At 37.9% G+C, this 26,393-nt stretch overlaps 1 protein-coding gene and 1 pseudogene across 2 annotated transcripts in view; both read right to left on the bottom strand.

Annotated features, from left to right (window-relative positions):
* Smp_171490 overlaps positions 1-26,393 on the bottom strand; it is a 189,121-nt pseudogene that overhangs the window by 6,081 nt on the left and 156,647 nt on the right. The gene's annotated exons all lie outside the window — the stretch shown is intronic.
* The window catches only part of Smp_171500 (hypothetical protein), a gene marked incomplete at both ends in the record, with an annotated part of 28,561 nt that continues 13,057 nt past the window's right edge, over positions 10,890-26,393 (bottom strand). The window contains one exon of the mRNA XM_018791185.1: positions 10,890-11,144. Within this exon, the coding sequence (XP_018645697.1) occupies positions 10,890-11,144 (255 nt within the window). The remainder of the gene's footprint in view (positions 11,145-26,393) is intronic.

Below are 26,393 nucleotides of genomic sequence, written 5' to 3'. Positions count from 1 at the left end.
GTGGATAACGATAAGACTAGTATAAATGTAATAGACTCCGAGGTACAGGCTATTAGTTTTCGACCGGTTCCATTTATCCCTCGTGATCCAGAAGTCTGGTTCGCGGCACTGGAATCTCAATTTGAGATCCGCCGCATAACCAATCAAAGGCAGAAGTACGCCTACGCTCTGGAGTCATTGGCCGGGGACCATTTAACCGCTGTTCGTGAGGTTGTCCTCAATCCCAACGTTCCAAACGTTTACGACCGTCTTAAGGATGCAATCCTTCGACATTTCCTCTCCTCAAGAGAGGAACGATTGAGGACCCTATTAGCACGTCACCCTATGGGTGATGCTAAGCCGAGCCACCACCTCACGCGCCTGCAATCTCTTGCAGGAAACACAACAGCTGACTTCGAGATAGTCAAAGAGCATTACCAGCGAGTATCCAACCAACTCTTACGGCTCTGCTCGAGGACACCCCACTCAACAAGGTGGCCCTCATAGCAGACAAAATTCTAGCACGAGTTAACGCCAAAGACGACTATGTGGTTGCTTGTACTTCCCGTTCAAACATTGATTTCGATGCTAGACGACCTACGGCTCATGGGGATAGGGATAAATGTATCCACACCCGTCTCACTTTTCGAGACCGTTCAAAAGTGCCAGCCCCCTACGTCCCCCGACCCAGGTCACGATCTCGTAAGGCCGTAACGACTCGCCCCAAGCGGGCATCTTCCAAGCCACGCCAGAAGGCGGCTTCGGAAGCGAGTCCGGGTTGTTGCTGGTTCCACCGTGCCTTCGGGGCCGGTGCCCGTCATTGTCGAGCTCCCTGCTCATACAAGGCGGGAAACTCCTCAGCCGGCGAGTAAATGCGGCCGTACTCGCCGGCACTTCACCTCAGGTTGGCCGTTTATTTTACGTGCACGATTATCGCACCAACGCTAGGTACCTTGTGGATACGGGTGCCCAAGTTTCTGTCGTACCTATCGGTAACAGTAAGTCTCAAGCCACTATGCTTCGACTACGCGCTGCGAATGGCTCAGTCATTCCCACCTATGGTACACGACAACTTACGGTCAACCTGAGCAATCGACGACAGTATCTGTGGACGTTCATCATTGCCGATGTTCCCACAGCTATACTCGGTATCGATTTCCTACAGCACTATGAATTGCTAGTCGATTCACGTAGGCTGCAGCTAATTGATACTTCGTCGAACAATAACTTTATGGGCTTTAAAGCTCACACAAACGCGTACCGAATCACAGGTGTATTTCATTCGCGTGACGATTTATTCCACGCTTTATTTCAGAAATTCCCCAAATTAACTAAACCTCTCGAGGAGACTCCATCAGTGACCAATCGTGTGGTACACCACATTGTCATCCGCGGACCACCAGTCACGGCAAGACCTCGCCGACTGGCACCGGACAAACTAGCTTTCGCTAAACGTGAGTTTGACAACTTACTAGCTACTGGTATCATTCGTCCTTCTCACAGTCCTTGGGCCTCACCTCTCCACATGGTGCGAAAAAAGGATGGGGTTAGTTGGAGACCATGTGGAGACTACCGAGCGTTAAACGCAGCTACACGTTTCGATAGCTATCCCATCCCCCACATACATGACATCACGGCATCACTCAAGGGCACGACAATTTTTTCCAAGATCGATCTGGTACGAGCATATCACCAGATCCCAGTCGCTCTTGAAGATATAGAGAAAACTGCTATCACGACTCCTTTCGGTTTATTTGAGTTCCTACGAATGCCATTTGGATTACGGAATGCTGCTCAAACTTTCCAAAGGTTTATCGATAGCATCGTACGAGACCTAGATTTTGTTCACGTCTGTATTGATGACCTGCTAATCGCATCATCAAACGTAGATGAACATTATCAACACCTAACGCTACTATTCCAGCGCCTTTCGGATAATGGAATAATAGTCAACCCCGACAAGTGTGAACTCGGGAAGAAGGAAATAAAATTTTTAGGTCATGTTATTAAGCATGAGGGTATTCTACCTTGTGAGGATAAAGTACGTACGATAATGGAGTACACTGTACCGTCCACACTCAAGGAACTGAAGGCATTTCTCGGTCTGGTCAACTTCTACCGACGCTTCATTTCGCACGCGGCAGAACAGTTACGACCGTTAACCGATTTACTTCGCGGTAATCCACGCAAACTGGAATGGAACGACGGCGCACGTACTGCATTTTCAGATATCAAAACGGCCCTAGCTCAAGCCACACTTCTCGTGCATCCTGACCCATCATCCACGCTTAGTATAGCGGTTGATGCATCGGATTTCGCCACAGGAGCCGTTATGCAACAGAATATCTCCGGTAGTTGGCAGCCCCTCGAATTTTTCTCACGACGCCTCACTCCCACGGAGACGAGATATAGCGCTTTTGGTCGCGAACTGCTAGCAGCCTACTGCGCCATCAAACATTTCCGGCACGCTGTAGAAGGTCGTAATTTTATCCTATTCACCGACCATAAGCCCTTAACGTATGCTCTGCATACCAAGTCTGACCGCTACTCACCACGAGAGTGCAGACATTTGGACTATATCTCTCAGTTCACGACAGACCTTCGTCACGTCAAAGGAGAGTCGAACTGTGTTGCTGATACTTTATCACGTATCCAACTGAATGCAGTTACTTTGCCAGTGCTCGATCTACCTGCTATGGCCGCCGCCCAAGCGAACGATACTTCATGCACGGAAGCACAACAGTCTACGTCCCTTCAGTGACGGGAAGTACCCCTAGCTACTAGCTCAGGTACTATCCTATGCGATACTTCCACGGGCCTCCCTCGACCCATCGTACCCTCCGCTTATCGCCGTCTCGTCTTTGATGCCCTTCATGGTCTATCTCATCCTGGTATCGCAGCCACACTACGCCTCATCGCTGCACGATACGTCTGGCCGTCAATGAATAAAGATGTCCGTATGTGGGTAAAGCAATGCTTACAATGTCAACGATCAAAAGTGCACAGGCACGTAGCTGCCCCTATTGGCACTTTCGCTACGCCTAATGCTCGCTTCGATCACGTTCACATAGACATTGTAGGACCATTTCCACCATCGCACGGGTATGATCACATACTCACGTGCATTGATCGTTTCACAAGATGGCCTGAAGCTATTCCCATCACGTCTATTACGGCGGAGATAGTCGCTCACCGCTTCGTAGAACGGTGGATAGCTGTGTACGGTTGTCCCTCGACTGTCACGACTGACCGAGGACAACAATTTGAGTCCGCATTTTTCTCCTCACTAACACGGCTGCTTGGTACGGAACGCACACGCACTACCGCCTACCATCCAGCATCAAACGGTTTAGTTGAACGGTTTCATCGCCAACTTAAAAGTGCTCTTCGAGCACACGAAAACGACAATTGGTACGAAACCCTTCCGCTCGTCCTCCTGGGAATCAGAACGAGTCTAAAGGCAGATATTCAATGTTCCGCCGCTGAACTTGTTTACGGCACGACATTGCGTCTGCCTGGGGAATTTTTCACACCACGGAGTAGCACTAAGTTCGGCGAATCAAATTACGTCCAACGACTGTCTGCATTCATGTGAACACTGACTCCGGTGTCAACTCGTATACAACATCGACAGGTCGCTCTCCCTCGAGAGTTATCTACCTGCTCACATGTTTTCATACGAGTAGATTCGGTATGCAAACCTCTACAACAGTCTTACGAAGGACCTTTTCACGTGATTTCCCGTCACGAAAAGACCTTCAAGGTTGATCGACATGGCCGCGTCGAAGTAGTCAGCATTGATCGTCTCAAGCCAGCACACGTCCATGACAGTGCTATACCTGATAAGCCAAGACCCAATGCTAGACCCATCAAAGCTTCTAGCGGGATCTCTACATCTACTTCGGATCCCACGCTAGATGCACCTGAGACCTCATTCTCACGTCCCAGTCAACAGCACGTGCCATCTGCCCCGTCTACGGACGAGACTTCCGTCTCACGTCCAGACCAGCAGACCACACCGCCCTTGACTGAGGATGAGATTGCAGGCTCATGAGGTTCGAACGAGACTACCGTTTCACGTTCCGGTCGCCGAGTACACTTACTGGTACGCTTTCGCGACTAACCTCATAATCAGCAGCGGATACAGTATAGGACCCTACCCCTATACTACACGAATGCTACACTTTTCTCTTTTTCTCTCATTTTTTTTGTTAACTCCGAGCCTGCGCCTCCGACCATCGCTGTTATGGCATCGTCGACTTCAGTCAATCTTGGCGAAAGCTGGCCTGATCACCCACGCTCTAGTCAACGCACTCAGTCGATCTCTGTGGCTCCAAATACGTATGGTATATATTTGGTCCCGAACTTGGTTATTCTGGTCGCATCTGGTTCCTTGGCTCAATCTGGTTTCGTCCTACGTCTGCAGCGTTTCTAGTCCGGACCTCTACGAACACAATCTTCAGATTCTGGATACAAACCATTCCGGTGTAGCATGCTAATCCAAGCAATCAATACAGTACGTTCCTTCTGGTACCGTTCTACGTCAAAAACTTTTGGTGGCAACTCGAGTATCAACGATCGCTTCCTGTTCTGCCAACGCTTTCGTCCTACAATTGCACGTTACACGATCAGTCCCACGAACGAAACCGCTACGTATCGACAGTGTAGACCCTTTCTAGCGGGGGGCTCCTGTAGTGACCGGCCAGTCTCGATAAGAACACGATTGGAATAACGGAAACAATTATTATTATTGTAACCAATTGTAACAGAGATTTTTTACCGTATTTGTTTAACTGTATCAAACTCACTTCTTTTTCCGCTATTCGCCTTGTTTGGTTGGAACTTTCTTACGCTCTGCCCATTTCGCCTGTACCCGTTGGCACGTCTCGGTATTATTTCGATACCACGAGATCGCCAATAACTATACTTGATCTGGATTAATAAAGTCTTCTGATTTACGAGTTATCAAAGGAACCAAGTCGTTTCTGGGCGCGTAATCGAATAGCAGTGGTGATCATAGTCCGTCCTCGACTCGACACCCACTACACCTTCTTTGCTAGATTGTGTTACTTATTACTATTCAATAGTTCATTACGTACTCAAATATATCTTCATTTTTTTGAATGATGTTCACTTATTTATCATTGTCATTACTTTTATTTCAATGTCTATCCTTGTGTATGCTACTTTCAAAAACTTTACTTTTCAGCAATATATCCTTCTAGGAATGTAGCACATATAACTCGTACAAATTTTTGGTTAGTAGACCTGTTTTTCACCCTTGTACTTTCGGAGTTATAACTGGCATTGTTAAACCCTGGAATTCTACGAAGTACCTCGGTATTTATAATTTCAGTATTTTTACGCATAACTCGACTATTGAATTAGAAACACTTAAAGAATTCTACAGATATTTGAAGATAATGAGTTCCAGGAACGTAATAAATTATCAGGCGCTTGTAAATTGTGTAATTAACTCTAATCACAAATTAAATAACTGATATGGTCCACTGTTTAAAACATTCACCATTCAATCATATGTATGTAGTTTCGAACTGTACTCCACTAGGTTTCAGACACGTAATCAGTCTTGTTTCTAATTCTTACATATTAAAGGAGTGTCTATAAACCAAGTACATAATCTTGTACTTAGTAAGTATAAGAGTTATACTATATAAGATTGGAAAAGACCCAGAAGTTATTGAACATTCGGCTCATCCTTTAACGTGTAGTTGATCAGTAATGCACCTATACAGTCATAATCAGCGGGAGGGCTGATATATATGCACGTCAGCCCAAGTTACCATATCTGACATTAAGACAGCGGGATGAAATTAGCACGACGAATACCTAAACTTGCAGTATCAGCGAGAGTAATAAAGATTAGACGCAAAAAATATGATTCTAGTAGTGTGAATAAGTTTTCAGAATCGAAAACTCAAAACCTCGAGAGGAACAACGAGTGAACATATGTGCTCCATTGCAACATATACTAAGTAATCTCAACTTACGTTTTCAATCACTATTTACGAATGTTACACGGCACCAACTAGACAGTCTACTTATAACAGTATGAATCAGGTTAACTGCCACTGACTTCACAGACTGATGCCATGTCCTTGTCATGGCCCTACTTAATCTCTTGCGTTCATACTTACCAATTTTTAGTCTTCTCACACAATCATAGACTTTTGCAACAGTCAATAACTTTATGGACTTGTGTCGTCCAATTGTACCGGAGGAAAAGCAACATCTTTGGGGTCTCCTAAATACATGGCTTTAAGACGATCGATGCTAATATCATCGTTGGTTCTGTTCTTATCGATGATATAGTACTTAGGTTCACGATAAAGGATTTTGAAAAGTCCTTTGTCTTCGCTTCCGAGAGGTCGTCGCAATGAATTGCGATGAACAAAAACGTGTATACTATGTCATAGGAAAGGTTGAGTAAAAACATCCGTCGACTGCGACCGAATTCAAACAGGTGTAACTGAATACATGGTGTTTGTAAGCCTGCTCGTGTAGAAGTTTAAATCCATGTTGATTTCAGAAGATGAAGGATATACGAATTCTCCTGGATGCCAGATTGTCGTTCCACAAACGAGTTATGATGCAGTGTATCCAATATCAGCTCTCACTGAACTGCGAATACCGAGCAAAGCAAGTGGAAGAGCGTCGGTTCACGGTGAAACATTTGTAGCTGGGAGTGAATCATTAAGATTTGCCTGTGGATGTTAGGTGGTCATTCAGAATCGTATTATTCCTACTAGTGTAGTAAGACCATGGAACGGCCTAGACCCAAACTGACACCCAAGGTCTGAAGTGACAGTTGAGGAGCAGCCGAAGTTTGTTACCCATCGTTCGTTCAACGCTCGGGCCACTGTTTCAGCAGTAATTTCCTTGATGAGTACTGATTCTGGGTATTGTGTGAAATGGTCCACATAAGTAAAGAAGTAAAAGTATCCAATTGAACCTGTTAGTGGCCTAACAAATTGTTATGTCTCGTAGGTTGAACGCTTTATTCGGATCCTAGCTATTCGGATAACCCCAGGCTAGCACTACTCAGCGACTTGAAAGACCAGAGAGAAGACACGAGTATCAGAGAAGCACTTTACTACAAGGTTCATTTATGTACAGAAAAACAGGGGTTTTATAGTAATTAAAAGACCTTGAGATTCCATAGTAGCAGTATGTTAACAGCCAATCAGGACCTTGTTATTTTAGTAGCATTTTAGTAGCATAGCTTCTAACTAATCGCTGATTGGTTGGGCTCTTTATGAGCCTCTCTGGAGGCTCTGATAGAGTTTATTGTAAGCCGACCTAACACCTCCCTTTTTTTTGAAGATTCGAAGATTAGATTCTGATTTTAAAAAAATTATCTGTAGGTTGAAATTCTCCAACATTTCCTCCCCCACGAAATAATGTTGGATCTTCATATCTCCAATTTACAATTAATATGACTTTATTTAGAACACATTTCTCGTATTGAATGCAGAATCCATTAGAAATGAATAGATGATGAACGATATTTGATTTTAGGTCATCGGAATTTGGCTTTTCTGAAACATCTCCATCAAATTCATTAAGATTTTCACTGGAGGATATTTGATAGCTAAGGGAATCATCATCTAATGAAATTGCCTTAGGTTTTTGATCAGCATTTGATTCAACCGACTTAGTTTCCTCACCTTCATATGAATTTTCATCAAAATCATGTGCACCATTCCAGCTTTCTTGGCCGATATCATGTAACCCGTAGTTTAATTCTGACTGAAGTTTGTCTTCAGAAATCGGCGGATTGAGTGGTGCTTCATTAGACTCTGGGCTCAGGGCTTTGTCTACGGAACCTTGTTTTTCTTTGACATCTGATACTGTCACAGTTTCATGTGCATTTAGCAAGATATTGTCTTGCTCTGAACCGGCCAACTTACCCATTTTGCCTTTTCCATCAGATGTGAAGGGAAATGAACCCTCAACTGGGCGTTCTTCTGGGACGGCCATTTTAGCACCATTATTGAAAAACTTGTCCAAGACTGTTTCAAATAGTTGCTGCTGGAAGGCTAGCATCTGTTGTTGCCGGTGCTCTAAGATTATCAGCGCCTGTTCTAAAGAAATCGTCATTTTTTTCTGCTGATAATAATAATAACTCCGAAAATTCACCGGCAATTATTACAGCTTGTTTGATTACCAAATCACGTCTCGGTTGCTGTATTTCTTTTTGCCAGAATCCTCGACGACAATTGTTGTATTTTTTTGTGTACCAAAAACCCCGACAACAATTGTTTTTTTTTTGCCGAAATCCCCGTCGCCAACTGTTATGTCTACTAGGTTGAACGCTTTATTCGGACCCTAGCTATTCGGATAACCCCAGGCTAGCACTACTCAGCGACTTGAAAGACCAGAGAGAAGACACGAGTATCAGAGAAGCACTTTACTACAAGGTTCATTTATGTACAGAAAAACAGGGGTTTTATAGTAATTAAAAGACCTTGAGATTCCATAGTAGCAGTATGTTAACAGCCAATCAGGACCTTGTTATTTTAGTAGCATTTTAGTAGCATAGCTTCTAACTAATCGCTGATTGGTTGGGCTCTTTATGAGCCTCTCTGGAGGCTCTGATAGAGTTTATTGTAAGCCGACCTAACACAAATCAAGATGAACATGGTGGAAACGAGCATCAGAAGTTAAAAAGCAACCTAGAAGATATTTGCTATGTTTAATCAACTCAGATTTCTGACAACGTACACGGGAGCTTGCATAATCCCCCACATTTGAAGATGCCACTAGCATTCGGAGTTTGACAACACCTTAACCAGTAACACCTTTTATAGCCGAAACTTGCCAACCCAGTCAAATCAAAAGTCAGAAGCGAAGAGACTCGAAAATATATTTGATAGGCTATCGATATATAGAGAAGTGATCAATCTAAGCTGGCTAGAGATTGTAGGACATGTGAAGCACGGTGGGACCACTTGTGGTCTGGTGCGGATGCACGATCGAGAGCCTTCAGCTAGGCGCGTCCATTAAAACTATTGTGGTCAGCATCAAACGTATCAGTGATAGGCGATTCAGACATAACAATCAGTGACGACCAGATGTAACAATTAGTGTTCAATGTAGAACACATATCATTATTTCTGTATGCACTTTATATACTGTATGCAGTTGATGGCTTTTTGAATTTTTCAACGTTAAACCGAATTCGTAGATTTTTTACTTATATTTCTATAAATGAGGACAAATTGAACTTTGAGCCGATCACTCTTGTTAGGAATGCTTAGATAAAAAGAGTCAGGTTGAAGGTTTTCGTCAAAAGTTTGGTTGCCAATTACCTTTTTCGTACTTACCAACATTCCTGCGGATGAGCTGTGTTGCAATTCATAATTATGAAAGACCTGGCCCAAACTTTGCCAATTGGCTAAGCCTCCCCGTTTAAAAGCGCTCTTTTTCAAAATGTCGGTTCAGAAATACAACTAGCAAACAAAATGAGTAGAGCGTACCGGCTGAATTGGAGTGGTAGTATCTCCACTAGAGTGAAGAGCTCACAAGAGTCTATCTCGCTATCCTAGTGGAAGTCAGGCTCTATATAGCAAAACTAGGCTTTACTAGTCGGGCTAGTATGACATGAGTTTCAGTCTTTGGTAGTTTAATTGCATAACATGACATAATAAGGACTCATAGTTTATGACTTTTTGTACCAGTATAGCACTCCTCTTACACTTAAGTTTGTTTACGTTTAACTTTGTCATGCCTTCCAACTAACTTAGATAACAGACAGTATTATTTGGACAATAATATTTTGTATATCATGGTATTGTTGTTATATTCGAGAGAAGAATAAAGGAATGGCAACTGTCAGGAATTAGTTATGTGTATCTTTCAAGTAACTGGATTATATGTATAGCCACACTCCTTCCATCATAAGCTTTCATTTGACCCATTGACCACTATTTTGCGATTTATTATTCTTAAGTCTTTCTCAATCTATTAGTTACAGACTCTTACACTCGCAGCCACTTTTGACCTGATCCTATTTTATGGTATAATTCTGTCCGATTTGCTTGTATATAAACCAAGTATGTCTACATTAGGCGATCCATACAGTAGAAGCTGATATTGGTGTTCCGAACTCAACGGGTAACGTAAGACAGGAAGAACCAACAAGGACTCAAAGTTGACTCTAGGCTGCTAGTACTGGTTAACGCAAAATTGGCTTGGCGCATGACCAAGGTCACGTTAGTCAGTGTTCTGATTGGCGATTTAGTCACGTGATAATTGACAGGTTATAGAACATAACGACTATTTTCATGTCAGTATGAACATTTTTGATTGGCCAAATGTGATAGCCTACGCACATATCCCTTTCTATGGCCTAAATATTCGCAGCTTAAATCGCCTGATGAAAATTTCAATGTGCCGTTTACATGCATTTGAATTTCACCAATTTATTCTGCTCTCCATTCGAATCTTGATTCACCTGTGTGTCCTGTAGCTCGTACATGTTATCACCCCTTCTCAAACTCACTTGATGTGCTTGTGTACTATCAATCGGTGCTCTACGACAACAAACTGCAGTCGGCGCTCCGTGTTGCTCTCTCGATTCGTACGCCGTCGGGAGTTCCTTAATGACGGTTATCAGAGCAGCTGGTATAAGAAGACTTAGCAACTTTCGTGAAGATAATTCACTACACCAAATCATTTGGGAGCCCATTACTGAAGATTCCATGGGTATTCAGTGCTCGATTATGCTTTTATCCGTAAGACATTTCTAATGAAAGGTCTCAAAGCCAGCCAAAACAAATTTGAGGAATGAAGGTGTTCGAGAATATATTGAGATGATGATTAATGTGTCGAGAAATACATGGTCCGACCTGATTTGTAGTTGGGAGGGATGTGCTATGACACTAGTGCTATGGCCTAGTGCGAATGTTTGGCCGAGCGTCTTCAGCAAGAGTGTGACCAGAGAAACTAATGATGTCACTGTCAGAGTTGAGGACTGATGAAAATCTTTTTAGTGTTTGTTTGACTCCATAACTTATACTCACAAGCCGTTTACATTCCCCCAATTGGAACAACCTCACCTGATGCATGCCTCGTAACTTCTCATTACCATCACTATTATTCCCATTATTATTTTGTTTATGAAATCCATGACTATTATTCATCTAACTTGGCAATTTATACCTTTCGCAAAAAATTTCATTTATTAGTTTTATCCTTATCTTCTCTTCAATCATCTTCGCTCGTTTAATATGATAGGTGTTGGTCCTAGTAAATTCACTAGCATGCATCAAGCGTACTCATATCCGATGAATAATACCTCAACTAACTATCTCATCCAAGAGGATAAAACAACCACATTAAACGATACCGAAGACCTGAAGGCGTACTTCATTGTCAAAAAACGAGCGTAAAGCAATCAATTGGTTAACCTAAGCTCGTCACAAGGTTATTGGACACTCCGACCCTGGGGTTTCAAGGACAGATGGATAAGGTGCAAGTTATGAACTTGCTTACCTATGTTCGTATAGTTGCCGTATAAAGTTCACATGTTCAGTATGGGAAGAACTTGGAAGTATATAAACATATCTTTAAATGAGTTTTGTTAAATTCGATGAATTTTCACCATAATGGGCAGTTCTTCATGTTTATCTTACCAACTATATGTGTTTTCTTTACAAATTCCTTAATTCTCGGTCATGAGATTTTGCATCTGCTTATTAAAATCCTTGAACCTTATGGGCCTAACAGTTGTGATGTAAAAATCATTATCTGTTTTTTTGACACTGTAAGCTTCAGAAGTCAAGTTTTTCCCAATCGTTAACAACCAATATTGGTTGTTATGATTTGCTGAAATGAGTTGTCTGCACATTCATACACAAAAAATATTTAAAATAATGGATCACAGCGTAACTCTTCATAGGTCTAGTCCAACAACTATGCCATGGGCGCAGTGATAACAAACTATCCGAGGCTGAAATAGGGACTCTTACCATCAGTCGTTGACGATTGATGAATTTAGGAAATAAAGAGATATAAAATAAGACAGTACCTAAGGTTTAAAATATCACATGTTCTTGTAGATTTACACTGACACAATTGATGTCTGGTCACTTCGTTTGAGTTTTGACCACTAATCATTATTTAGTTAGTAACATTATTTCTGACTGGTTTTGTGGGGCTCATAGCGGGTGAATGCATTTATAAGCAGTTAGCATCATCTAATTTTAATACGTTTAGCAGATGTCTAACCTTTTATATCATAAGAAGGAGTGTCTGGTGATTTAAAAGGGGTTAAACGTGGTTAGTAAGTTTATATGTCATAGGAAATTTGATTCTATCTACTCTATGCACTCATTGAATTCCTGAACATCTCAACAATATAGACTGCTTAAGAATAGTAATGTACAGATATTATTGCAACCCTTTACAAATAGAGTGATGAAAATCGGCTTGACAGTGAGATTTTCTGATAGTATATATAACCAGTTTAACTTATTCTTAAAGCAATTGGCTGTAATCAACGGTTGCTCTGGATATTCTGTGACTCATTTTATTAAATCATGGTTGTCTTGGGGAGATTTAACTGGTTTCATCGAAGTGTCTGAAGATTGAGTTCTTTCCCATAGTTTTGAAGTATCTTCTTATATAGTCAGTTCATTCTAACTACTGAATGTATTGCTATTTTGAATTGTATTACTTTAGTAATCAAGTTACAAAAGTACATAACCTTTCAAAATGTTAGGAACGTTTGGAGTTGTACATTTTTCATCTCAATTAAAAGCACTGTTAGTTATTGCCATGTTACTTAAAACATCCCTTGACTATACTGATTGACAAAACTTAAAGTTCACTACAGTCTATTTAACATACAATTTTACTTGATACAGACCATTTTTCATCTCTTGATCTTGCTTAACTTTTCTCCTGGTTTGATAACAGATGGAAAAATTCTCCGGCTCAACCTGGTAAAGCTTATCATCCAACGACTGTGGAACATTTAGCTAATTGCATATCACATGTTCCATGTGTTCCACTTGGCGTTGCTGGTATGATTAAACTGTGTTCAAAGGCAGATACATATTCTAAATCAGTGGCGGCAATCGTTTATGGCCTTGCCATCGTCTCACTCTTCTTTGCATCTTCTGTCTTCCATTTGTTCTCTTTGTTCTATATTAATGGGTAAGTTTTGCGTATTCTTAGAATTAGAACATGGTAAATATGGTTAAAACTGGTCACTCAGAAGTTTTTGTGAAACCACTTAAATTGGTAGCTTTTTAAAAGTGTGGCTTACAATTTTTTAACGTGAAGTCTACATGTTTAACCTTTGGTGATGAGGTTTCTTCATGTATCCGTATTTTGCAGCTATGCCTTTAAGTGGTTTGTCTCAGCAAAAAGCCCAGATCAAATTAATTCGATGACATATTTTTGGCACTTAAAGTAACTTTTGCGCATGGTTTTCTCACAAACTCTTGCATTTTGTTTATTGATAAATTTATGAAAGTAATTCTGTTTATTTTAAAATTCCATCAATTTTACTAATATATGCATGATACTCATATACATATTATGTATAAGAATATGTCCAGAGGCATGAATTTGTACATCACTTCTCCTACATGGGATTTTAAAGCTAGGCATTATTGATTTATCACCCAGAATAGATAAAAGGTCTTACATTCTTTAGTTCACACGCTCGTAAATTAGCGGCAGGTAAATTATTTTTATATTTATATTCAAAAGTGCAAATTATTCATCAGTTTAGGTAGACATTTTATCTACACTTCAAGCTTTTCAGTAAAATCACAGGTACTTATCAATGGCCATTTTTATTGATGAATTTTATTTACTTGCATTATCTATTATATGAACCCTTTTTTAAGTTGGATGGATTATTATGAAAGAAGGGACTTTCACTTCTTTAGATTGATAAAAAATTAACTACAATAATATGTTTGTTCTCGATTCTCCTCTCATATAGTAGCATATAAAGAAACGAATAGCTTGTATGTATGTGTTTAGTAACAAACTTTGGCTTCTGAATGAGTTAGAAGAGTTAACGGATCTGTTTTACGTTAGTAGTTTTCAACCTTATAGTTTATTGGCTGTCATATTGCCGAAAAGTCATGAGACTGTACATTCTTTTCCATAATTAAAACCTAGAGTTAATGACTACGAGCTCCAGTTATGATTGTTTTCAAGTTATATCCATTTTACTTTAGTTATAATAACTTTTGATTTCTACCTAATTCATAAATAGCATCAGGTAATGCACTAAGGAATCAACAAATAAATATTTTAATATTTGAATTCATGAATCGGTCTAAGTCAGACCACCAGGGAGGAGTCCCATACTAGAACGAAACGGTCGTCCAGTGCTTCCAAGTTTTTAATGGTGGTCTAGCTTGGATCGACTCATGAATTCAACTATTAAAATCACTATAATCTCCACAAATCCCCATTCTGAAAATAAATATTTATTAAGATTTCAGATAAATCTGATACAAACCGTTATTTTCATCGTCAGTATAGTTTTGGAAAGTTTCTTTGATAGATGAAAACCTTTGGATGAAGTGTGGTGTTTCTACTATTAATGTTCGACTTTGTAAAATAAAATTTTAGATCTCTTTTAGAGGCAGTGGATTTAAGACTTTTAGCAAATTTACAAATGCACTCCGAAATTTCGTTGCAGCCAATCTACTACTACGAATTCATGTCTTCGGTAGTGCTTGGAGGTTCCTTTAGTCGTTTCAACTAGTATTTTGATCAGGTTTATACTGAGAATTCAATACATAGTAATAAATAGTCTATTATTAAATAAAGTGTCTAGTTTTTACCGGTCGTTTTCAAATCTAGTTTCTGTATCTTAGACTAGCATCCAAACCTCTCGATCTAGAGTTTATTGCCTGTTCAGCCTATAATTACATGATATTCATCTAGAATCTAACTGTTTTCAATGTTTGTCTAACTCCCATCGGCTTGTTATCAAACCCACTTCGAAGCCTTTCTAATTAATTTTACATTTTCAATACATATGTCACCATGATTATGTGAAAAAATATCAATAGAACTCGTTAGCAAAAATTGAGAAGGTCACTAAGAAGAATTTGTTAGTTAAATCTCTTTCTTTCTTTTCTCTTTCTCTCCCTGTATATATATATATATATTGTGGTGCTGATGTCGACAGATATAAGTAGTATGTATTACCAATAGAAAGTGAAATACCTGTTGGTAGAAGATTAAGGAGATAGAAGAAGAGAAGAGAACGAGAACAAAGAATGATTGAGATGGAGACGAAAGGACAATGAATTCTGAGACGATTGGTTGACATTTTGCAAATGAACTATTTGCTGTATGGTTCTCAGGTTTTACTAAGAGATTTTGTAATTTCGCATTTGAACAATCATTTACAAAGATCACTCAACCATAGTATGCTTTCATCTAATCTTTTAAATTAACACTTATTATCACTAATCCTCATAAACACGCACAAAATCTCCGCCTCAAAATTGATTTCACAAACGATAACTTACAAAGATGAATCTAGTGTTATTCAAGTAATTTACGAAATAACCTAATTAATATCCAACTCAGATCATTTTGACTGATGTACTTTGATGAATGTCTTCAATCAATTGACTAACTATATATACATATATAATTCAGTGTTAGTATCATGTTCTGTATTGTTTAATAAGTGAACTACCCTAATCATGTTATTTTATAAGTAACATTTTGTGTTTTTTTTTCATTTCTACTCATAAACTTTCAGGCGTTTACGTTCTACACTTCAACTCTGTGACAGAATTGTTATATGTTTGTTTATAGCAGCCTCATATACTCCATGGTAAGTTGCTTCCTATTGCAGTAACCATTCGTCAACTTACGCTTAACGATGTCCGACTTTAAGAGCAATTCTTTGACTTTTCGAACTAGTTTCAACTATCTCAATCAAGATATTCACGTGAAAGTGTCTATATTCCATTACAAGGTATACTGAAGACTATGAAGTTGAGCTCTGTGACCGAGTTAAACGTTACAACGATTTATTGTGTTAGATTTGTTCACCTTCTCCACGTTTATGTATTTCCATACTCACATAGTCGTGGAGTAAACAGATGATATGGTTTTCTCTGTTCAGTGAACAGTAGCGACAAGAACAAGTTTCTTGTGAACACGTAAAGTGTAAACATAAAAATGCTGTTCTATTCTTTCGGATATAAATTGACGTCTATCTGCCTGATTTGTGAAAAGCAAATGAAGTCACTGTGCAATATGATTGCTTCATCCATACAAGGTATATCATCAACCTTAGATAAACACAAGTGTTATTGTTCACAGAACTATGGCACAACTGGGAAAACATATTTGAATTAATCAAATAAGGAATTCTGCTTTGCTGCAGTGATTCAAAATTAGACTATTTTACAAATCCTTTTCACCACATATTGATCTTAAATGCGGTACCCTAATATTGTGGGTTCCAACAATGGTATATTCGTAATAACGCACTGTCAACGACCCCATACTGAAACAAGCGTCTATCCCTCTCTCCAACTGACATTAGTCTGTAATACATATTTCTCAGATTCACTCTAGTTTTTCTATTACACTCTCTTACTTATCACTATCACTGACGTTTTCTTCTTATTGTGTTTTCCACTTCATTATATTCATATTGTGTATTTGTCGTGTGATTTACGTCGGTCAATATCACATAGTTACGTCTTATCTCTAGAAAGTTCTAATTCAATCCAACTGTCACAAGTTTAAAAATGTGAGAAGTCTGGTTCCAATTATTTTGTTTTTGTCGACCTTAGAATAAAGAAAATATGTTTGTTTATGTTTCTTTTTCTTTTCATTAGGCTTTCATTATGAAGTAATAACGAGGTTACTAGTTTGGTTAATTATATATAGGTGTTTATGTACACATTATCTGTTAGTTGCTAGTGCTCATTGTTTTCAGTTGACCGTGAAATAATTGAAAACTATTTATTAAGTAGCATGACTTGAATCTCTCTCTCTGTATCGCTAACTGACTTTCAGTGTACTTTCATAGCATTAGTTATTCATCTAATCGTCACTTTGTGTTAAAAGTTATTCACCATCAACGTAGAGCGTTGAACGAATGTGTGTCAGATCAAATTCCTATACCATATTAGCATAATGAGATGAAATCAATATGGTGGTCAAAAAGGGAATCCAAATAATGTAGTGGCAATGATCATGTGAACGACTCAAGATTGGCAATGTGGTTCGAAAAGACACATTAGAAAAGTGAATATGAAGGAATACTGAAATTCAACGTATAAGGGAGTGAAATAGAGTTAGTACATTTGTGCCTGATCCTGAGACATGTCATCCGAAATCTGCAACAACTAATCGTGGCTATCGCACCGACCTCAGTTTTTCATGTCATCTCGTTCATTCCGACATCTTTCATTTCACCGTTAAAAAGTCTCTAAATGCTGCACTCAAGAAATAACACATTTGTCTATCCATTTCCCAATTCTCATTTTATACTAATAAATCGTATAAAGCACATCAGAATATCGCGTTACCTAACTCAATAATTAGAATATTAATCTATGATGCTATGTTGTTACCATATACATCGCTGACAAAACACATAATTGGAACGGGGCACAGAACTGACATCAATGCAGCTTTTAAAACGTTGTATAGAAATTGTCAAGGACGAATTCTCAAGTTTATAGGAGCCTTGGCTATTTGTAAATTTAAACCTTCCTCATAGATACAAAAACAATTTGTCGTAACCTTGAATTTACCCCGGTAATACTTTTTATGTTTTAGGGTAATGTGATAATTTCCTATTCTTTCTACACGATATTAATTTTCTCTCCCCTTTATTACTTTGTTTATTTGAACTTTCATTTAATTAACCTTCGTTAATTTTCAAATAAAATGCCTTGACAAGTATATATGTGACCAGATTGTTCAAAATGTATAGCGCAAATGCATCACATTTTTCATATCAACCCCGTCTTCTCATTACTCTATCGAAATTTTTACAAAAGGAACTAATTGCTTTAAATGTTGTTACTCCATTTCATTGTGAAGATACGACCGGTATTATAGCTTTGCAACTATAAACCAGTAACACCTTCTATATTCGAATTGTCCCCAAATTAGATAAAACCAGAAGTCAGATGCGAAGAGGTAGGAAAGATATATTTGATGCGTTATCAATATATCCAGAAGCGTCTGCTCTAATCTGGCTAGTGAACGTAGGAGCTGGGTCGTAACGTGATATAGTACGGATGCATGACCGAAAGCCTTCAGTTAAACAAGTCCACTTAAAACAATGTGGTCAGCATCCAATATCGAATACTTAATGAGCTATTGATTTTGGGGAATTATTTACAGCTACAATTGAATGTTTAGCTTGCCGCTTTATCCGAAATACGTAGTTTTTTGTGATATTAGTAGGTAGCAGTAAAGTCGGGAGTGTTCAAAGAAAGTCATGACATTAGTTCATGTCATAGTTATTGACTATTCAACTGAGCTTTGTCAGTACATGTAAATTTATTCGTTCTGTTCCTGTTTATAATTGTAATGTATATTGGAATGGTTGAGTTAATTAATACTCACTTTTGAATTATATTTCTTTTCACGGTGATAGATATTGTTATTTTCACTTTATTGTTGTTTTTACATTTCGTTAAGCTGTTTATTTGTTACTCTCCAAGTCGTAAGTTGTTGACACTTAACTTAGGTGGTTGAAGGCAGTCGGCAGAAAACCTTGGACCTAAGTTTTTTTGTTTTTTCTGACTCGTCGATGGGGCGTACTTACAATAGTGGGGGAAGTGGTTGTTGTTGCGTTATTTGAACCGGAGTTATCTGGCTTTATAGTCTAAGCTATCCGGGTCACGACTAAAGTTTTATAAGATTGAGATATTCAAAATTGATCGATCACTGTCGACAACCTTTTACCATTCAATATCCCAATATAGTACAGGCGATATCAAACCTCGTAGACTAGTGATCACATTACAATTTGATCGACAGGACTCAATCAATCATACTATATACTAAACAAACACGACGTTTGTCACTTTTTATTTTATTTTATTTAAACAAATAAATACTGGTACAAAAAAGCACCAGATAAATATGCGCCACACAAATCTCATTTGATTTGTGCGGGGGCTGTGATACTGCCCAGGTGCCCAGACTGAAGCAGGTGATTTTCTTAGGGGGCCATACCCCGAGCCTTTGACCTGAAGGCCTAGTCCACAAGGCAGTGGAGCATCTTAAGGAGATGCAATCCCATGGTAGCCGGTGACCAACAGTTGCTTCATACGCCATTCGTTCCTTCAGGATACTGGAGCCCATGTGCACCATTGGTTTGGAATCAAGGTTTTCCAACTCCCCTAGGTGGACTCGCCTTGTCCACCAACCCGGTTAAATCGCCGGACATTCGCTTTTCGTCCTCTCACTTTTTTGAACAACACCCCCGTCACGAGAAGGCAGTGAGTAGGACTTCCCTGGCAGAGGCTATAAACGCGTGACCATGTGAGAGCACTTTGAGAGGGAGAGTGTACTCTCCCCACTCTCAGCCGTACCAGGGCATTTGGGGGCCATTTGTCACTACTCAGTAGTCAATCAATTATTCACTTGACTTATTGACTGAACTATTCGTTCACTTATTATTACATCTGTCATATTAATAAATTCCTTCATCTTATAGTGTTGATGAAACAAGATTTACTGACTAATTATCTGAACGGGTTTAGTTTCAATTAAATCTTTTAAATTAACATATAATCTTTCATTTCACATATAAATTCAATGTTCATTTCATGGAATATTCAACGTGTGAATTCATAAATATATGTTTGTATATTCTTTCTTTGAGGCTATTATTACGTGATTTCCATGCATCATGGGGTTTAACTGCACTGTGGTCTGTATGGATTGCAGCAATTTTCGGTGGTGCATTCCAATATGTTTATCTAGATAGGTAAGTAGAATATCTCACAATGTGTTCCAAAATTTTTCTGTATATGAATCGGGAATCTTTCTAGGTGTTCTTTCTTTGTCAAAGTCTTCAAAATAATCAGTTGCTAGGAGTTCAGAAAATAATTACTGAGTTCAAAAAAAACAATAGTTTCTTATAGTTAAGCTATCAACCTGATAGTGATTTTACCGACCAAGTAATCATCATGAACTCAATAGAACAACTTTACTGATGATTAGAACTTCTTTCTTTACAAAATGCATTCCTGTAGTTTTAAAGAAAAGAACCCAATAGAATGAATTTAGAAATTCAGATATAGATGCATTTACCTGACGAAACGTGGATTTTGAAATAAAGAAATAAACATAGATGAAATCTCGCGAGGCGGAATCGTGGATGCACACTTCTGAGGAATCCCACAATAGGATGAAACGACCGTCCAGTGTTTCTATGTTTTTCATGGTGGTCTAGCTTCAATTGATTCATTATCTCAAGTGTTAAAATTGCTATAAGATCTACTAAACCCCTTCTGATATTAATGAACATATGCTCACTAGTGACTGGCTCCAAGAGGTATTTCCTGGAGTTCTAGTGAGAAGTAGTGATCAGTGGAGTTCAACCAGGTCTGTTATGAGATAGTAACTCACTGAAGACATTGGTGGGTGTGTAGCTCAACTTCGTGGATTGGTTGAAGTTAGACATTAACACTATCGGATGCCGGCACAGTGGTTCTAGAGGTTAAGCGCCCGCGCACAAGGCTGGTAGGTCCTGGGTTTGGATCTCGCGTGGCGGTATCGTGGATGCACACTGCTGAGGAGTCCTACAATAGGATGAAACGGCCGTCCAGTGTTTCCAGGTTTTCTATGGTGGTCTAGCTTCAATTGATCCATCAACTCAAGTGTTAAAGTTACTATAATATCCACAAAATCCCTTCTGATAAATAAAATTGTTAAACATTGGAAATAGGAGGTCGAACGTGGGTAAATGGACTTAGAGTAGTGATCACAAAACACATTTAAAACAAAGTGGAGATTAGATGAATAACTAATGCTATGAAAGTACACTGAAAGTCAGTTAGCGATACAGAGAGAGAGATTCAAGTCATGCTACTTAATAAATAGTTTTCAATTATTTCACGGTCAACTGAAAACAATGAGCACTAGCAACTAACAGATAATGTGTACATAAACACCTATATATAATTAACCAAACTAGTAACCTCGTTATTACTTCATAATGAAAGCCTAATGAAAAGAAAAAGAAACATAAACAAACATATTTTCTTTATTCTAAGGTCGACAAAAACAAAATAATTGGAACCAGACTTCTCACATTTTTAAACTTGTGACAGTTGGATTGAATTAGAACTTTCTAGAGATAAGACGTAACTATGTGATATTGACCGACGTAAATCACACGACAAATACACAATATGAATATAATGAAGTGGAAAACACAATAAGAAGAAAATGTCAGTGATAGTGATAAGTAAGAGAGTGTAATAGAAAAACTAGAGTGAATCTGAAAAATATATATTACAGACTAATGTCAGTTGGAGAGAGGGATAGACGCTTGTTTCAGTATGGGGTCGTTGACAGTGCGTTATTACGAATATACCATTGTTGGAACCCACAATATTAGGGTACCGCATTTAAGATCAATATGTGGTGAAAAGGATTTGTAAAATAGTCTAATTTTGAATCACTGCAGCAAAGCAGAATTCCTTATTTGATTAATTCAAATATGTTTTCCCAGTTGTGCCATAGTTCTGTGAACAATAACACTTGTGTTTATCTAAGGTTGATGATATACCTTGTATGGATGAAGCAATCATATTGCACAGTGACTTCATTTGCTTTTCACAAATCAGGCAGATAGACGTCAATTTATATCCGAAAGAATAGAACAGCATTTTTATGTTTACACTTTACGTGTTCACAAGAAACTTGTTCTTGTCGCTACTGTTCACTGAACAGAGAAAACCATATCATCTGTTTACTCCACGACTATGTGAGTATGGAAATACATAAACGTGGAGAAGGTGAACAAATCTAACACAATAAATCGTTGTAACGTTTAACTCGGTCACAGAGCTCAACTTCATAGTCTTCAGTATACCTTGTAATGGAATATAGACACTTTCACGTGAATATCTTGATTGAGATAGTTGAAACTAGTTCGAAAAGTCAAAGAATTGCTCTTAAAGTCGGACATCGTTAAGCGTAAGTTGACGAATGGTTACTGCAATAGGAAGCAACTTACCATGGAGTATATGAGGCTGCTATAAACAAACATATAACAATTCTGTCACAGAGTTGAAGTGTAGAACGTAAACGCCTGAAAGTTTATGAGTAGAAATGAAAAAAAAACACAAAATGTTACTTATAAAATAACATGATTAGGGTAGTTCACTTATTAAACAATACAGAACATGATACTAACACTGAATTATATATGTATATATAGTTAGTCAATTGATTGAAGACATTCATCAAAGTACATCAGTCAAAATGATCTGAGTTGGATATTAATTAGGTTATTTTGTAAATTACTTGAATAACACTAGATTCATCTTTGTAAGTTATCGTTTGTGAAATCAATTTTGAGGCGGAGATTTTGTGCGTGTTTATGAGGATTAGTGATAATAAGTGTTAATTTAAAAGATTAGATGAAAGCATACTATGGTTGAGTGATCTTTGTAAATGATTGTTTGGTTTTCTAGCCACTTCTCACATAGAATAGTTTCAGGAAGTGATGAAGTATTTTGCAACTTAATGAATGATAATTGTTACAGTGTAGTGATTTTTGAAGAATCATTGATTTTCTAAAGATTCTGATCGGTTTTCTAAATGCTACAATATGATCTGATTCTTCTTGGTGCGAAGTAAATCATAATAATGGTTTCTTTCGGAATCTTCTTCGAAGCCATAATAATAAATAAATAATTTCATATAAGTCGGTTTTCGCCAACCAATTATTGATTACTAGATATAGAGAAATGTTATGGAAATGAAATTACAGAAGAACAGACATTGATTACGTAATTGGATAAGGAAGTCGTGGAGGATAATCATCATTTATTTCAGGACTGCAATTTTACCAGCCAATCTCTTGTTCAATGAACCATTAATAAATAAATTTCACTTGTTAGCTTTGAAATGAAAATTCATCGAATTGTTTGCATTATTGCTTATCCAACCTGAAAGTGTGTTTATCTAAGCGTCAGTAGTGATTAGATTCCATAGTCACTGGACGAGATGGATCAGAATCCCATGAAGTGCACAAATACATGAACACTGAAGATGAGCATTGTTGATGAGTACTGGTCAATAAAAAGCATGGATTGAAGGCTACCTATCGACTGTTTTCAATCATCTAACATACGCTACATCTATATACCTTTTGTTGTCTGTACCAGACTGTTTCGACGATGACTGACTGACTGATTAAGTCCACGGGTAAATTTGAGTTGTGATATGAGTGAGAAGATCTAAACAGTGGCACTAAACATATCAGTTGAAACTGCTGTGTCTCATTATCATATGACGAAGAACATAGTAAGTTATGAATACCATTGATCATGGTGAACCCAAACGATTACACAATCATTTTGTATTACTGACTAAAATTAAATTACTTAGTGAATATTAGTGGATGACTAAATATCAGAATATGTGATATAAAAATTATTTGATTAAAGTAATCTCTACCAACGAGAGGATTATCACGCCTTCCTTCCACAATGCAGACGGATGTGATATGAGACTGAAGTGATATATTTACTGTTCTACATTACAGTTTAAAATTTATGGTAACATGAATCATAAGTTTAGTTTCTAAATGATTACCACCCTTAACACAGTTATTGAATAAAACCCTCTGTTATGAACAAATTAAATATGACAGTGTAACTTTTTAATGGAGTTAAGGTCTATGTATTTGTCACTGAGTAATATTGTCTGTATGAGAACTGTTTCAAACATGAACCAATTGTCTGAACCGAATGTGTGTCGAATCCGTGACTTTTAAGTATAATTAATCGATTGATTATCCATTGGTAACCGAAGTTGAAACTATCCTCAAACATGCTGCACTGTGTGAGACACTGAAAACACTTATTCACAATGAAACTGATTAGTTACTCTGAAATATCACTCATGAATCCACTACTCTAATGAGATAAACCGATTCTCAGATTTTTGATTATGTTAAATTCTCATTGTGTATTTTGTCGTCAACGAACACGTATATTGAATGGTATGACTGATTGAAATAAGGTAATATTTAGTTAATCTCCAATCACCGTCCATATTACTCTTTTGTAAATTTGTATTCAAATGTAACTTTTGATGGCGAAATACAAGAATGACGTTGTCGGTTCACCTGTGAGATTAGATTGTACTAATTTGAGAAGTACTTTTGCTTTCTTTCAGTAAAATAACCACTTGAAGTGACATAGAATATGTATAAACTTATACTGAAAGTAGTGTTAACTATACAAATGGCCTCGAAATAACCTTTACACCTAATAGTTGAAAGTAGGAATAATAAGCAGAATTGTTTTTGTTTTAAAAGGATGGATTGTGGCTAGTTATGGAGTCATGGACGCACGTTTTATTTTATTTAACCATCAAACTCATCACCTTTCATCACATACACACAGTGCATCATCCACTGACACCATATTCTTGAGAACTTGAATAATGTTTAAGGTATTTTTGTCATCAGTATTAAAGTTTCGAGTTTTCGTTGTCTTAATTCTCTGACTAAAGTTCTGTCTTTCTTAATTGTTACAAATACATCCCCATGAAGATTTTATTGATATAACCATTACATCCTGGTGGCAATAATTACTCTTTTCGTAGTTCTCGTTAGAATTTCAAACTGTATCATAGCCGAATATGATGTCACCTGCTCAAGTAATAACCAATAAAACTCCAATAAGACTGAGTTGTTTATAAAGTAACTGACCACCTGATAATAACCAACGTCATACTGTTCTACCTTTGCCTTCAAAATTCTATTTATCGTTGTATGCAGGTTATCGACCACGATTGTAGGTAGTGTAAGTTCTTGTAATCCATTCTAAGTTATGTGACTGAAGTAAGTCAAAAATGTTGATAATCGAATAATTAAAGCCAATAAGACATCGTTTCGAATGGTTAACTCTTATCTATTTATTGATAAATTTAAATCGACTTGTTACTTTAGTGTAGAAATATGGTTGTACTCACTGGCTTAAATATAATAGTAGCTATACATTATTTATCTAGTCAAAACCGATATATTTTCTTCTTCAGGGATTAATGCCATAATGCCATAGATTTACGTTCGAGCACTAATGAGTTCTTCAAGGACTGAAGAATATATTTCAAAAATGATAAATAGGTTTCAACCTCAGCACGAAAGGGTTTCTTATAACGATATAACTATTATCCCAGTTAAATAAGTTATATATATGTCAGAAGGGGTTTTTGTGGAGATTTCAGTATTTTCATAGTTGAAACCATGAGTCAATTGAAGCTAGACCACCATGGAAAACCTAAGAGCACTGGACGCCCGTTTCGTCCTATTATGGGACTCCTCAGCAGTGCGCATCCACGATCCCGCACTCGCGAGATTCGAACCCAGGACCTACCAGTCTCGAGCCAGAGCCCTTAACCGATAGACATATATATGTATAAGTAAGCTGACTAATTACTTATACTTGTATCTCTGATCCAGCATATATCATTCCTACGTGAACATTCACACAATTACGAAATAAGATTCATCCACAATACACAAGATAGTAACTCAGTAGTTAATGCATTTGACTTTTCAAACGAAAGATAGTGTTTTCAATTCTTCTTTTGAGAACATCGACAACAGGATGCAGGTACATCTAGGTAACAAGTACCAAATAGAATAGGACACGCATAACATGGCTCAGGATTGATCACAATGGCGTAGGTGTATACACTCTTTATCTCTCCTTAAACTTTGAGAATAAAATTACTTCATAACTTTCTTCCTTCCTATACTATACCCTTATATACAACCTATCTTTTATATATTACCACCACTAAATTAACTACTTCTATGAATCCGGTGTTCGTCTTGTTGTGCTAACGATGTATGGCAACTTGAACCGATGCATAAATGTGCCTGGTTCTACGTTGTAGGTGAGTGACTGACTGACTGACTAACGCATAACTTATTCCATTGATTGCCACCATCTAACTTTTCTTAGAAACTTATAAATGATGTAGTTTACCAAGATACACACGAGTTTTTTTACATTAGTGCTCAGTTTCTACCAACCACTAATCTTACTGAAGACAAATTACAAATAAAATCACCTTTGTAGCTCTTAAAAGTGATCAGGAGGGAATTTGTGGAGATTTCAGTATTGTTTTCAAAGTTGAAATCATGAGTCAATTGAAGCTAGACC

The sequence above is a fragment of the Schistosoma mansoni genome, assembly GCF_000237925.1.
Source record: "Schistosoma mansoni, WGS project CABG00000000 data, chromosome 4 unplaced supercontig 0032, strain Puerto Rico, whole genome shotgun sequence".
NCBI lineage: Eukaryota > Metazoa > Platyhelminthes > Trematoda > Strigeidida > Schistosomatidae > Schistosoma > Schistosoma mansoni.
Note: the sequence above shows the minus strand (reverse complement) of the source record. Positions and strands in the feature narration are given on the sequence as shown.